This window comes from Rutidosis leptorrhynchoides, chromosome 11 (assembly GCF_046630445.1).
Source record: "Rutidosis leptorrhynchoides isolate AG116_Rl617_1_P2 chromosome 11, CSIRO_AGI_Rlap_v1, whole genome shotgun sequence".
Lineage (NCBI taxonomy): Eukaryota > Viridiplantae > Streptophyta > Magnoliopsida > Asterales > Asteraceae > Rutidosis > Rutidosis leptorrhynchoides.
The window spans coordinates 63,043,668-63,058,003 of NC_092343.1; the positions used below are offsets into that span (position 1 = coordinate 63,043,668).

The window sequence follows — 14,336 nt, forward strand, 5'->3', positions numbered from 1 at the left end:
TCCACTTCTGGATATTTGATGACTTTCGCAGGGGGAGCAGTTTCATGGCAATCAAGGTTACAAAAGTGTGTTGCATTGTCTACAACCGAGGCTGAGTATATGGCAGCAACAGAAGCGTGCAAAGAACTATTGTGGATGAAAAGGTTTCTACAAGACCTTGGGTTTAAGCAACCACGATATGTGGTTCTTTGTGATAATGAGAGTGCGATTCATTTGGCTAGAAATTCTATGTATCATAAGCGGACAAAACATATAGATGTGCGGTATCATTGGATTAGAGAACGTCTTGAAGATGGTTCATTTGAACTTGATAAAGTTCACACCGATGATAATGGTTCCGACATGTTCACAAAGGCTTTAGCAAGTGAGAAGCTCAAGGTATGTTGCTCGATCGCCGGGATGGCGATTCCTTCCTCATAATTGGAAAGGGGGAGATTTGTTGGGTTTTATTATATGTTTTCAAATATGAGGAAACTTATCTCTAGCCCAAGCCCAACAAATTTAAGCCCAAGATGAAGTTTGACCTGGTCAACATTTGGGTGCATTATTTGAATCAGTTGTGTGCAGCTGTTCTTTGACTATCAAGAGGGAGAGAGATCAAAAAGAAATCAAGAAAAAAGAGAGAAACCTCAAATTCCCGTTTTTATGTACAGCAGCTCAGAAAAGAGACGATCCCCGGAGATCCGACCGTTGAATCTTCTCCAATTTTGGACTGTGTCTTCCTGACATCAGTGCCAAGGTTTTCAACCGTTGAATTCTTCTAAAAAGGTCTGTAGCTCGTATTTTCGCTGCTGGAACAGTAGCAGTTTTTTTAGGGTAGTGTTGTTCGTCTTTTGTCTTTAATTTTTTCATATACTTGTTGATTATTGTTGTTCAAGAGTATGATGATGTTGTATGCCTCTAGTTGATCTAGAGAAGGATTGTTGTATTGCTCTCTTGTTGATGATAGTGAAGTTTAAGTGGCTTACGAGTCCCGTGGTTTTTACTCTCGATTTTGAGAGGTTTTCCACGTAAAAAGTCTCGTGTGTATTGTGTGTGCTTGATTATTCGTTATTAGTTTATTTGCTACTGAATTGGGACAGATTTGGGTTGGATTTGATATAGCTTGTTTGTTAGTTTCCTCACGGGTTCATACGGGTCGGGAAATGCTTGTCAAACGGGTTCGTTTCCGCTTTGTAGATTGCCCGTTGTGAATTATTTTCCCATCAATATCGTCCTCTATGTATTTTATAATTTGTTCACTCCGTTACTAATTGTCCGTTTTCTAATGATATTAGTATTTATAGAGCTTCTCCGTGTCATCCTCTCTGTATTTAATTTTGTGTGCGTTTTTATGTTGGGTAGGTGTTAATTGTGTAAGGGCCATATTTGTTGGTTAAAAGATCTAAACTAAATAACATAACATGTAATGGAAGTGCATTGTCATATGGCGAGAAAACATTTGCTCATTTTTTAAATATTTAGTAAAAGAAGTATTGAAACTATATAATGTTGACAGTATAGATAATTCCATGATGCTTTCGGTTTGCATTTTTAGACGCCTTTAGATATTGAAATAGAAGAATAATCAAGTAAGTTAAAAGATAAGTATGAAGAATCTGAATAAGCCTGGGAACAAACATTGGCTTCTTATAAAGAACAAGCATTGAAAATGCTGGATATTTCCCAAGAAGCTTATGAAGATCACTTAAAAAAAAGCTTTGGTAGTAATAAATGAGACCTCAAAGCAATTAAAGATCTAAGCTGATAAAGCAAGTGAGGATTTGAGTGTGATTGCTAAAGAACTTAGTGAAGAAGGTAAAGTTTATTCATTTGCAGCCGCCGAAAACTCGCCGGAACCAGTTAAAGATATTGTTGAAACATTTGCTTCTTCAACCAATGATGTGAAATATGTGTCACAATTCTTGACTTTTATGTTGGTATCACATACGGTAATGTTTTCATTTTGTGTAGTGGTGTTTATCATTCAAAATGCTTGAAAGTTCTTTTTTATACTTAAATCTTAAATCTTGATGTATGTTATCAGGTGGGCTGTTTACTTTAAGTGGTTTTCTTTTGTTTATGATAACCAAAAACATTTCGGGTAATAGATTTGGTGTTATTCTTGGCGGTACTCTTTGGCGTTAGCTGTTTATAGTCTAAGATCATGGAGAAAAGGTAATCTTCTTCGGTTGCTTTGAAAGGCCAATCAGGTTGGTTTCATAATAGCTACGTTCATGACACTTACATCTGTTTCGTTCTCATTCTCTACAAAGGCCAGCAGTATATAAGGGAAATATGGATTTAACCATACGGTAAGACACATATATGCATATACTTTTTTTATTAATTTTCTTTATTTTTTTTAAATGTCATAATTAAATAAGTATAAAATGTGTTCATTGAGAAAATATTGTGATAGGTAAGAAAGTAATTGATGGGAATTGTTCGATTTAAATCCAAGCAAGTTGTTAGACAGTTTAGAAAATCTTGATGAATCCAATAATTGTTTTCTATTTTGTCGAACTTATGAATTATGCTATCTTATCTACATGTTGGTTATATAAGATTCACATGTTGGTTAAATAACATTCGTCAACTACAATATATCAATAAAAAAATTTCCTTAAAAATCTCGTGATTCTAGGGGTCTCTACACTATTATAGTGTATATGCAAATGGACAACCCATTAGTTTTATTGTATATTTAATAATACAAAATTACAAATAGAAAGGCCAACGATTCTAGAAGTATGTAACTGAACTAATTGGGTAAAACATTTTGGCTTTTGATAAAAATAAATTAGTAATTATTAATACAGATTTGAGTTGAGACAATGTTTATGAGTTATTTACATGCTTGAAATGTTATTTCACTATTTACATGTTTAAAATTATTTTATCTATTCATTGATGTAATATTATTGTTTTACATAATTATGCATTTCATTGCTGCCGTCTGCCGTTGCTGCCTGCTAAGGTGCTGCTAAGTGCCGCTGCCGCTGCTGCTGCCACTAGGTGTTTCCGCTGCTGTTTCAGCCTAAAGGGGAAACATATCAAAGGAGTTGGAAGTCACCCAAAGTTTTGGAAGGACAATCCTAGTTATGTATAGTTATTGCATGCAATTAGAACGTGTAAATTTAGTAATTTTAAAAAGTTTCTTTTGACAACTCACTACACCGAATACCTTATTAAACTGCAGTCGCACAAAACGTTTAAATGGTAGGCTGCCACAACATGCAGTTGACCATATGCTTGTTTGACTCGAAACGAGTCGAGCTCTAGCCCCACTCGACTAATTCACTCTCCTAGATGTAAACCTAAGAGCTCTTTATACAAATTTCAGGACTCTGGCCACTTAATCATTTTGTGATGGTTATAGGAGGAATCCATCGAACTATTCAAATCTTGTTCTATCTTTTTTAGATAAGTCGCACCATAATGATACAAACCATGTAAAAAGTCGGTGTTGCTAAATTAGAATTCATCTTGATAGTATAGCCCATAAGAACATCCTTGATAGAAATGAACGTAGATCAGTAGATGAATTGATCCACCACCAACTAGAAACTTTTAATTAAAAGATTTAGCATTAGAATAGTCCAAGAATCATTATTGCATTGATTCCTCTAGTGAACGACAAAAACAAGCAATAAATGAGTTAAGATGAAGGATCTTGCTAATATGTCCTCGTGACATAAGCTAACGTGAATTTCATAAATAAGTAATTTTCTAAATAAAAATTCTTTAGAAAATTATAAACCTTTATAACCAAAAAAACGATTCATAAAAAAGGTTAACCTGTTAAAACATACAAATTGAAGCAAACTGCCAATCTTGACTAACTACACAATCATATCAAACTAGATCTCACAACTAAATATCGAAAGACGGTTACAAAAGAAAACCTAAAGACTACATCACTAACAACAAACAACAATAACAACAAACAACAATAATAATAACTAGGGTGACTAATCTAAACGCGTACAAAAGATTTAAAATCATCTAAAGCAAGGATAACATAACGACCATCAACTGCCGAACAAATCAAATATCTTTTACGAACTCGGTAAGATATTACATTACTTCACCTTGCACCGACCTCCTTTTCCTTTGCTTTTTGATCTTAATCCGAACTATAGGTGGATCATTAGAATTAATTATAATAACGTTGACCTTCACAGCCCTCATTTGATTCATCATCTCGTCAAAAACTGCAAAAAGTGATTCCAAAACAGAAGAGGAAACAATTCCGTCCGAATCATTGACCAAATGTTTCTTCCTACTCGCTTTGTCGAAATATAAAGCTAAGGAAGAAAAAACAATTGATATCTTTGTCACGTCACCATTCTTTTTCACCAAATATCTTAATAAAATCTTAATGTACGAAGTAATAATTAATACATTAGAAAGGTAACTATTACTCGCAAATATTAGTATAAATGTTAAATGTCAATTACTCTATCTGTTTTAAAAATAAGTGTATACGACACGTGTCTCGAAATAATTGTCTACTTGTAAACAAAAGCTACTAAATATTATTAAACTTTCCAATTTATTCTCATTTATTACTATGAGTCACTCATATTATAAATAAATTCATTCAATTTATCTAAAATATAAGGGCAATTTAAATTTAAAATTCTTACAAGACATTTTTTTCGAGACACAGAGAGTATCAATTAATGTTAACATAAAAATTTATACGAAAAAATTACTCTATCAGTCTCAAAAGAGTGTCTAGTTGGAATTTTTGTTGGAATTAAGATAGATTTGGTAGTTGGAATTTTTGTTGGAATTAAGATAGATTTGGTAAATGTCAATTTTGCCTTTATATTGAAGGTAAGTTTGATTTTATTTATTTTAAATACGAGTGATAAATATTGTTATTATTATTTATACAGTATTTATTATTATTATTATTATTATTATTATTATTTTGCTAAATTAGGGACTTTAATGATAAATGAGGGTAAATTAGGGATTTTTAATGGTATTTAAGAGTTATTTTATATAAGTGGGTAATTATGTTAGAATAAAAATAAAAAGTGATGGAGACACTTACTTTAGAAAGAATATTTAATTAGTTGTAAATTCAATTATGGCTAACAATATTATTACTATATCACTTACCATCTACAGTAGCTTATTCACTATAAATAAGAGGTGTAAGCTACCATATTTAGTACATCATCTATTGAATAAAAATAGTTTTCTCTCTACTTCAATCTTCTTCAATAATTGTAGTACTACTGTCAAGAACCAAACCACTAAAGGTAGTTATAAGCCTACTGAATTATAACACGTTATCAGCACGAAGTGCTCCGTATAATCAAGGTTTATCTAAGCAAGCACACGTCACTAATCAAGGTAAGAAATTATCTAACTTTTATTAACTTCACTAACATTTATATTTATGTTATTTAAGTTATATATGGTCGGTTATACCGCCTGAATTATATTTCTGTAATCTAACTTTTATTAACTTCACTAACATTTATATTTATGTTATTTAAGTTATACATGGTCGGTTATACCGCCTGAATTATATTTTCTGTAATCTAACTCTTATTAACTTCACTAACATTTATATTTATGTTAATAAGACCTCATGATTGTACGCAACACGTCATTTGACAACACGGTACTTTATGTACGCAACACGTCATTTGACAACACGGTACCATGGCTCGAGATTAATTTCGATCAATACGAATACGATGAGGTCTTTATATGTTATCTAACATTTATGATTACTTATGCAATTAATCATTATTTATTTCATGCATACTAATGTTTATTCTTAAATTTATAATCTTAAAAGTTAAAATAAGAAAAAGTAGTTTGTATTTTTATTAAAAGTAAATCTTAAAAGTTAAAATAAGAAAAAGTAGTTTGTATTTTTATTAAAAGTAAATCTTAAAAGTTAAAATAAGAAAAAGTAGTTTGTATTTTTATTAAAAGTAAATCTTAAAAGTTAAAATAAGAAAAATATATTATAATAATATATATTATAACTTAATATATATTATAATAATATTATTAATAATATAATATGAACCTATATTATATCCTTCCCTTATGGTTTTATTATTTATAATCATACCATTTTTTAATAAATAAAAATAATAATAAATAATTAGTTCTAATTAGATCATATCACGTATATAGTATTAGTGAGATGTGCAGAATATATATTTTGGGAAGGGAGCTTCACGTGGGGGAAATTTAACTAAATCTTAGTTAGATTAGTATTCTTAACGCAAATTAATTAGTATAGTATTAGCATTGTATTATGATATACGATTATACACATTAAAATAGTGTTCCTAGCTAGTTATATTCTATCATGCGGTGAAGGTTAAACCCAATATCGTACCTTAGAGTTGACTATGTGAAAATCAAGAAGAATATATACATCATAGTATCTCAAACTATATTTACTTAATATATTTGAAACTCGTGATTCAAAGTATGTGTCCCACCTTCCATGTTTATTTTATTAATTGTTATTTTTAACTTTATTTACAAAGGATTTTTTTTAACTAAAGGAACAAAAATATACAGAGTAGAAGTCACTATTGTACTTGTTATGCTTATCTTCTTTGAAACTTAATTCAATTGGTCACAAGAAATCAAGAAAATCAAGTTTTCCTTTACCCAATCACTTTTATATTATTTTAAAGAGTCAAGACACATGTCACGAGATCTTGTAACCATATCATCGACATACTTTATATCGCTTATAATGTTAATAGTCTAAACGGATCACATGTAACTTTGAAAAAAAGATATTGTCTCATACAAACTATGATAATATATTTCTTTTTAAAGCAATACAAACAAAACAGGACAAAAGTGTAGCTTTAATCAAAAAACATGTTTAATTGTAACATTTAATCAGTCATTTTAACTTATTCTACCAACCCTTTATCATAGGTATCTCCGGCGCATATCAAAAGTGTGCAGCCGATCATTAGAAACCCATATACAATTTTTAATTTTTTTTTTTTTGAAAGACAAGGTGTTAACATCGAATACTCTCATTTGTCATGCACGTACGCCCTTTCTGGCGGAATATCGTTTAGACAAAAAGTTCAAATTGTAATTAGCTAGTTTACAAAATATGCCCGGAATTAAATGGATTATTTTATATGTATTGAAAAATTTAATGTTTACAAGGCCCATCTTTTTGTATCTAAATGAACTTCTTATTTAGACGATCGTATTTTTCATGGCTAATGAATTTGGGCTCAAATCACCCATTTTGACACCTACAGATTTACAAAGCGAAAGACAGATGGAAAACATACTATATCAGGTCCTGCGAATTTAATAAAAGGAATAGGAAAGGCAAAATTCATGTTACCAAATGGTACAAATTTTTTGATAAAAAATGCCTTATTTTTTCCCATGTCAAAGAAAATTTGTTAAGCTTTTCTGACATATACCAAAATAGATATGATTATCAGTCAGTGACTACAGAAAATGATAAATATTTAAGTATCACTGACAAGAAGCATGTGATTCAAAAACTACCAAATCTTAGTTCTGATTTACATTATACATATATAAATATACCAGAAGCACACATGGTAGTTAATGAAAAGGCATGTGATCCTGTAATAATCAATCTGTGGCATGAAAGATTAGGCCACCCAGGATCAACAATGATGAAAAGCGCAACGCATATGATTAAAAGCGCATATGATAAAAAGCGCATATGATGAAAAGCGCATATGATAAAAAGCGCATATGATGAAAAGCGCAGCGCATATGATTAAAAGCGCATATGATGAAAAGCGCATATGATTAAAAGCGCATATGATAAAAGGCGCATATGATGAAAAGCCCAGCGCATATGATTAAAAGCACATATGGTAATTAATGAAAAACGCATATGGTGATTAATGAAAAGAATATTGAAAAAGAATTACCAATGTTTCTTGAAAGAATTCAAGGTTATATATATATGGACCAATTCATCCATCATGTGGACCATTTTGATATTTCATGGTTCTAATAGACGCATCTAGCGGATGGTCTCATGTTTGTGTGTTATCAAGTCGAAATGTGGCATGTGCCTATATGGATTGTTGTTGAACATCTTTTTGCTCATGTGCATACAAAAAATTGGTTTAACTGTATCATTAATTAAACAATTGCAGCTAATAGCTAGACCATTGAAAATGAGTACACAACTCTCAGAATTTATATGAGGACATGCAAATTTGCATGCTGCGACATTATTTCATATTAAACAAAATGCAAGTCATAAATATTCTCCCCTACAACTTGATTTTGGCCGAGAGCCAAATATTTCTCATTAGAACATTTGTTTGTACAATATATGTTCTAGTTGCACAACCACAACACACTAAAATGGGTCCTCAAATGAGGATGGGGATATATATTGAATATGAAACATCTTCAATTATAAGATATATTGAACCCATGACGGGTGATGTTTTTACAGCACGTTTTGCTGATTTTTATTTTAAATTTATCCCTATATTAGAGGAGAAATGAAAAATAAAGAAAAAGATGCTTCATGATGTGAGCATCAATTAAGGTATATAGAACTCGCACAAAAGAATGCGAAATGAAAGTTAAAATAATGCATATGCAAGAACTTGCAAATTAATTACTTTATGCATTTAAAGATACAAAAAGAGTGACTAAATAATATATAATAGCAGGAAATGCTCCAGCTCAAATTGAAATTCCAAAAGCTGGCAATAATATCATTCATGAGTATTTGCCACGTCTGAAACGTGGAAGACCAATTGGTTTCAAAGATAAAAATCCTCGAAAAGGAAAATCAGCTGATAATGAGGTAAAAGAAAGTGTTCAAGAAAAACCACAAATCAATATTCCTTCTGCAGAGGATATTGATAAATGTAAATACATAAATTGCGATAAATTATGCAATATTATGGAACCGAAATGAAATGAAAAATCTTGATGAGATATTTTCATATAATGTTACAATGACATCATGAATAAAGATGATGATCTGGAACCAAAATATTTCATTGAATATCAAAATGGACATGATTGAGCTAAATGGAAAGGAGCAATACGAGCTGAATTAGAATCGCTCGATAAAAGAAAAGTTTTCGGATCAATCGTTATCATTTTTAAAGATGTGAAACGTATGGGATACAAATGAATTTTTATCCGAAAAAGAAATGTGCAAATGAAGTTACAAGGCAAAACTAGACTTGTAACTCAAGATTTCCCACAAAGACCAGAAATGAATTATGAGGAAAACTTATCCTCCTGTAACGGATACAATTACTTATTAGATACTTAATCAACCTAGTAGTTAGTTAAATGCATTTCATGGATGTTGTAACTACTTATCTTTATGGATCACTTGATAGTGATATATATATGAAGATACCTGAAGGATTTAAGGTATCAGAAGTAACCAATGCAAAACCCAAAGAAATTTACTCAATCAAGTTACAAAGATTTTTATATGGGTTGATACAATAGTATAACTGATTAAGTGATTACTTGATAAAAAAAGAGTATGCATATAAACTTATTTGCACGTGTGTTTTATAAAAACAATGTTCGGATATGTGATCATAGTTGTTTATATTAATTATCTTAAATAAAGAAATCTATGAAGCCATTCAACTTCTAAAGAAATATTTTGAAATGGAAAAATCAAGTATTACGTTAATTTACATATTGAGCATATGACTAATGAATTACTTATACATCAAACAACTTATACAAAAAAAGATTTTAAAACATTTTTAATATGGACAAGGCAAAACCATTAAGTACTACTATGGTTGTTAGATCACTTAATGTTGACACTGATCCATTTCGTCCCTGTGAAGATCATGAAGATATCCTAGGACCAGAAGTACCATATCTTAGTGCAATTGGAGCTCTTATGTATCTTACAAATTGTACAAGACCCGACATTTCTTTTGCAGTTAATTTGTTGGCAAGGTTCAGCTCAGCTCCTACCAAAAGACACTGGAATGGGATCAAACACATATTTCGATACCTTCGAGGAACTACTGATTTAGGATTATTTTATTCTAACGAATCGAAACAAGATTTGGTTGGTTATGCAGATGCAGGTTATTTATCTGATCCACATAAAGCTAAATCTCAAAATGGATATGTATTCCTAAATGGAGGTACCGCAATATCATGGCGTTCTAAAAAACAAACACTTGTTGCAACATCATCAAATCATGCCGAAGTGATTGCATTACATGAAGCTACTCGGGAATATTTTTGGTTGAAATCAATGACACAACTCATTACTGACTCTTGTGGACTAGAACGTGATAAAAGTCCAACAACTATCTATGAAGATAATGCAGCTTGCATAGCACAGATGAAAGAAGGGTATATCAAAAGTGACCGAACAAAACACATACCTCCTAGATTCTTCTCATACACTCAAAATCTCATTAAGGACAACCAGATTGAAATGAGATATGTACAATCCAGCAAAAACTCTGCTGATCTTTTCACGAAATCACCTCCAACGGCTATTTTCAGAACACACGTTCACAATATTGGCATGAGGCATGTTCAAAAGATGTAACAGCTAAGGCGATGCCTACTTGAGGGGGAGTCAACTTTATGCTGCACTCTTTTTCCCTAGCTAAAGTTTTTTTCCCACTGAGTTTTCTTTAGCAAGGTTTTTAACGAGGCAGTACTATTGATCTCCAAATAATAATAACATTGTCATCCAAGGGGGAGTGTTGTAAATTCAATTATGGCTAACAATATTATTACTATATCACCTAGCTTATTCACTATAAATAAGAGGTGTAAGCTACCATATTTAGTACACCATCTATTGAATAAAAATAGTTTTCTCTCTACTTCAATCTTCTTCAATAATTGTAGTACTACTGCCAAGAACCAAACCACTAAAGGTAGTTATAAGCCTACTGAATTATAACATAATTTTTATTATTATTGTGTTTTTTTAACGATTATTTTGGTATCGAAATTCTCTCATTTGTCACTCACACACCCGTTAGTGAGAAACTCCTCGCATCCATCGCGCAAAGCATACTTGGAATTCTTTAGGTTAACTGTCTGACCTGCACAAAGTGAGTGATACCAGATGCACAAGTTTAGAGAAAACTCCCCCATAATTTGAATCTGTACCTTTTTTTTTTAATAATATAGGTCTAAAACTAACGGAGACTTCTTACCACTCAATCAATAATAGTTACGTGGTTACTACTACTATTGTTATTGTTATGTTTTTGTTACTTCTAGTTTAAGTATTTCCATTTCTGACAACGACATGTTAACAACAAACTAGTTCAAACTTTTATAGTCAATGGCTGTAATAAAATCCAAATTCTTCTTCTTCTTCCTTTTTCAATTACACTGCACCAATAAAAACTGTAAAGAAGAGTAAAACAGATTCACATATGACATAAATTGATAAAAGTCAACACACTATAAAGAAGAATTAGAGATTTTCAATTCTTCTATCTCTTGTATTATTATCATAGAATCATGCACATAATGTGTGAAACAACTCGATCAGTTACATAATTCACAATAGTTTTTAGCTTTGCAATAGTCTTTATGGAAAAAGTCTTATTACCTTGAGTAAGGGTATGAATGTATACGTGCTACCTCCCAATTACTAGTAGGTTTATAAAATGCGAAAGATAACACTTACTGACAAAAACAGAATAGATTTACGATACATTAGCATTATTCCCAAATATAGGCTTATAAAATGCTAGAGATAACACTTAAAAAAAGTATGAACTTAGAATACGCGAAACATTGTTTACATCTCAGCTCCGCATACCTCGCATATGTGGGATTGGATTTTTATTATTGTTGTCACGCGTTATTATTCTAACAAGCAGAATTTACGTTTGACATAGATTAAAATTATTTTATTGAAGTCACCAATCTTAAAAAAAAGAGATCAAATCAAATGTAAACGTTGACACTCTCCATATTACGTATCATCTTTAATATCTAATGTATAGTCCTAGTATAAGAACAATATATAACGTAGTTATGTCGAATTTTCAACTCAAAAATTAATGGGTTAGCTTATTTAGTATATTCAAACCAAGGGTTACAAATACGTAGTGCATCTTTAATTAGTTTACACAATTGGCCGGAAAAATCTAATCCGTTTATCATTTAATTACAACAACAACAACAACAACAACAACGAAACCCAATACCACATAAGTGGTGTATGAGGGAGGTGAGATGTAGACAAAACTTCCCCTATCCGAGAATAAAGTCAAGTCATTTCTCCAAGTTTAATTAGTTTTCAAAATTTCAACATATTCTTTGCAATATACCCCAACACACCACTATTAATACACAAACACATGGACACAGATATACAATGTAAAAGGTAAATGATTCAAATCAATACTCCCTTGAAGTTTACGGTCAGAAGATGTGCACCCGAGCTGATCGTTCCAGCTAAACCAACGCCTCGAGAGGTGAAGCATCTCTCGGATATTGACTCCCAAGAAATCGTTCGAATTCAGTTCCCGGTAGTCTTCTTTTATCATGCTGATCCAAAATTGGGGAACGAGAATCCAGCAAGTGTGATCAAGGAGGCCTTAGCTAAGGTACTAGTCTACTACTACCCGTTAGCTGGTCGCCTAAAGGAAGATCAATCGAGGAAGCTGATGGTGGATTGCACTGGCGAGGGTGTGTTGTTTATCGAGGCCGAGGCAGATGTTACTCTGAAAGAATTTGGAGACTTTGTCCACCCTCCGTTTCCTTGTTCGGAAGAGTTGGCGTATGATGTTCCTGGATCTAGTAGCATCCTTGACTCACCATTGTTACTTATTCAGGTGACTTGCACTTGTTCATATGACTTAGCACTTTTTCATATGACACATTTTGCACTTTCTTTAGAAAGATACATGCACATCAACACTGAGTTATTTCCACGTATGTATACATAATATCATGGTTAGAATAGCAGCTCGATGCTGTTAGGCCAATGACCTTTTCATACATTTACACTTTTCACATGACACATTTTTTAATAGTGACTCGATGTCCGGTAGTTAAGTGATTGAATTTAAATAGATCATGATGATTAAGACAGTTTTTTTAATATAGGTGATACGACTGTTATGTGGAGGTTTCATCGTAACTACACGATTCAACCACGCAATTATGGATGCGTCCGGACTTGTACAATTTATGACAGCATTAAGTGAAATGGCGAAAGGTGCATCAACACCATCAACTTTACCCGTGTGGCAAAGAGAGGTGCTTTCTGCAAGGGACCCACCACGCGTGACATGTACGCATCCTGAGTATGATGAACTAGCTACCGCCGAGGACAACACGGGTAGATATAGTTCATCAGATGATATGCATCAAAGATCATTTTTCTTTGGTCCACGTGAGATGTTAGCGATTCGTAGGCTTGTTCCAACACACCTTCAAAATAGTACCAACTTTGAGGTGCTAACAGCGTGTCTATGGCGTTGTCGTACAATAGCTCTCCAACTAAATCCCGAAGAGGAGGTGCGCATGATATACATGTTCAACTCTCGCAAGTTCAAGTCATTTATCCCAATAGGGTACTACGGAAATGCGTCAGCCTTTCCGGTTGCCATTTCAACAGCTAAAGATATATGTAACAAAACATTAGGTTTCTCGCTCGAGCTTATTGTAAAGGCCAAATCTACAGTAACTAAAGAGTACATGAGATCTATCGCGGACCTAATGGTAATTAAGGGACGACCACCGCTCAAACTAAGTGAAAGCTACAGCGTCTCAGATGTCACCCGTGCCGGATTTGATAGAGTTGACTTTGGTTGGGGAAAACCGGCTTATGGTGGGACCGTGGTAGGGGCCTCAAGAATTTATAGTATATACTTACGATCGAAAAATCATAAGGGTGAGTCTGGAATTGTGGTACCCATATGTTTACCTGAAGTAACTATGGAGAAATTTATCAGAGAGCTAAATAGTATGCTGGTGCAAGACAACAATGATAAAGAAGTTCAAGAACTCGAGTTACACACACTCAATTCCAAATTATAGTCTTGATTCAACAAGGGACTACAAGATATAATTTTTAAGAGTTGATTTTTTTAATAAGAAATTATATTATATTCTCAATATGAGATGTATAAGTAGAAATTCAGAGGAGGCAACTTTGTTGATATATATATATATATATATATATATATATATATATATATATATATATATATATATATATATATATATATATATATATATATATATATATATATATATATATATATATGGGTAGGATCAAGGAGAGAAGTAACCAATCGGGGGGAAGCGGGGGGAAGCAATTTTTTTTTTTTTTCGTTTTT

At 32.2% G+C, this 14,336-nt stretch overlaps 1 protein-coding gene and 1 pseudogene across 1 annotated transcript; both read left to right on the forward strand.

The window, feature by feature from the left end:
* Window positions 1–1,408: 1,408 nt before the first annotated feature.
* LOC139874635 (protein FATTY ACID EXPORT 3, chloroplastic-like) lies at window positions 1,409–2,287 on the forward strand (annotated as a pseudogene).
* Window positions 2,288–12,377: 10,090 nt separating this feature from the next.
* LOC139877798 (benzyl alcohol O-benzoyltransferase-like) lies at window positions 12,378–14,117 on the forward strand. Its single transcript, XM_071865217.1, has 2 exons — window positions 12,378–12,824; window positions 13,099–14,117. The coding sequence occupies exons 1-2, from the start codon at window positions 12,378–12,380 to the stop codon at window positions 14,032–14,034; spliced, it is 1,383 nt and encodes a 460-aa protein (XP_071721318.1). The 3' UTR covers window positions 14,035–14,117.
* Window positions 14,118–14,336: the final 219 nt, after the last annotated feature.

Bases quoted from the DNA above. Each gene is read 5' to 3' on its own strand.
- LOC139877798 (XM_071865217.1), top strand. From the start codon at position 12,378: ATGATTCAAATCAATACTCCCTTGAAGTTTACGGTCAGAAGATGTGCA. The intron at 12,825-13,098 runs GTGACTTGCACT...TTTTTAATATAG, and splicing joins CACCATTGTTACTTATTCAG to GTGATACGACTGTTATGTGG.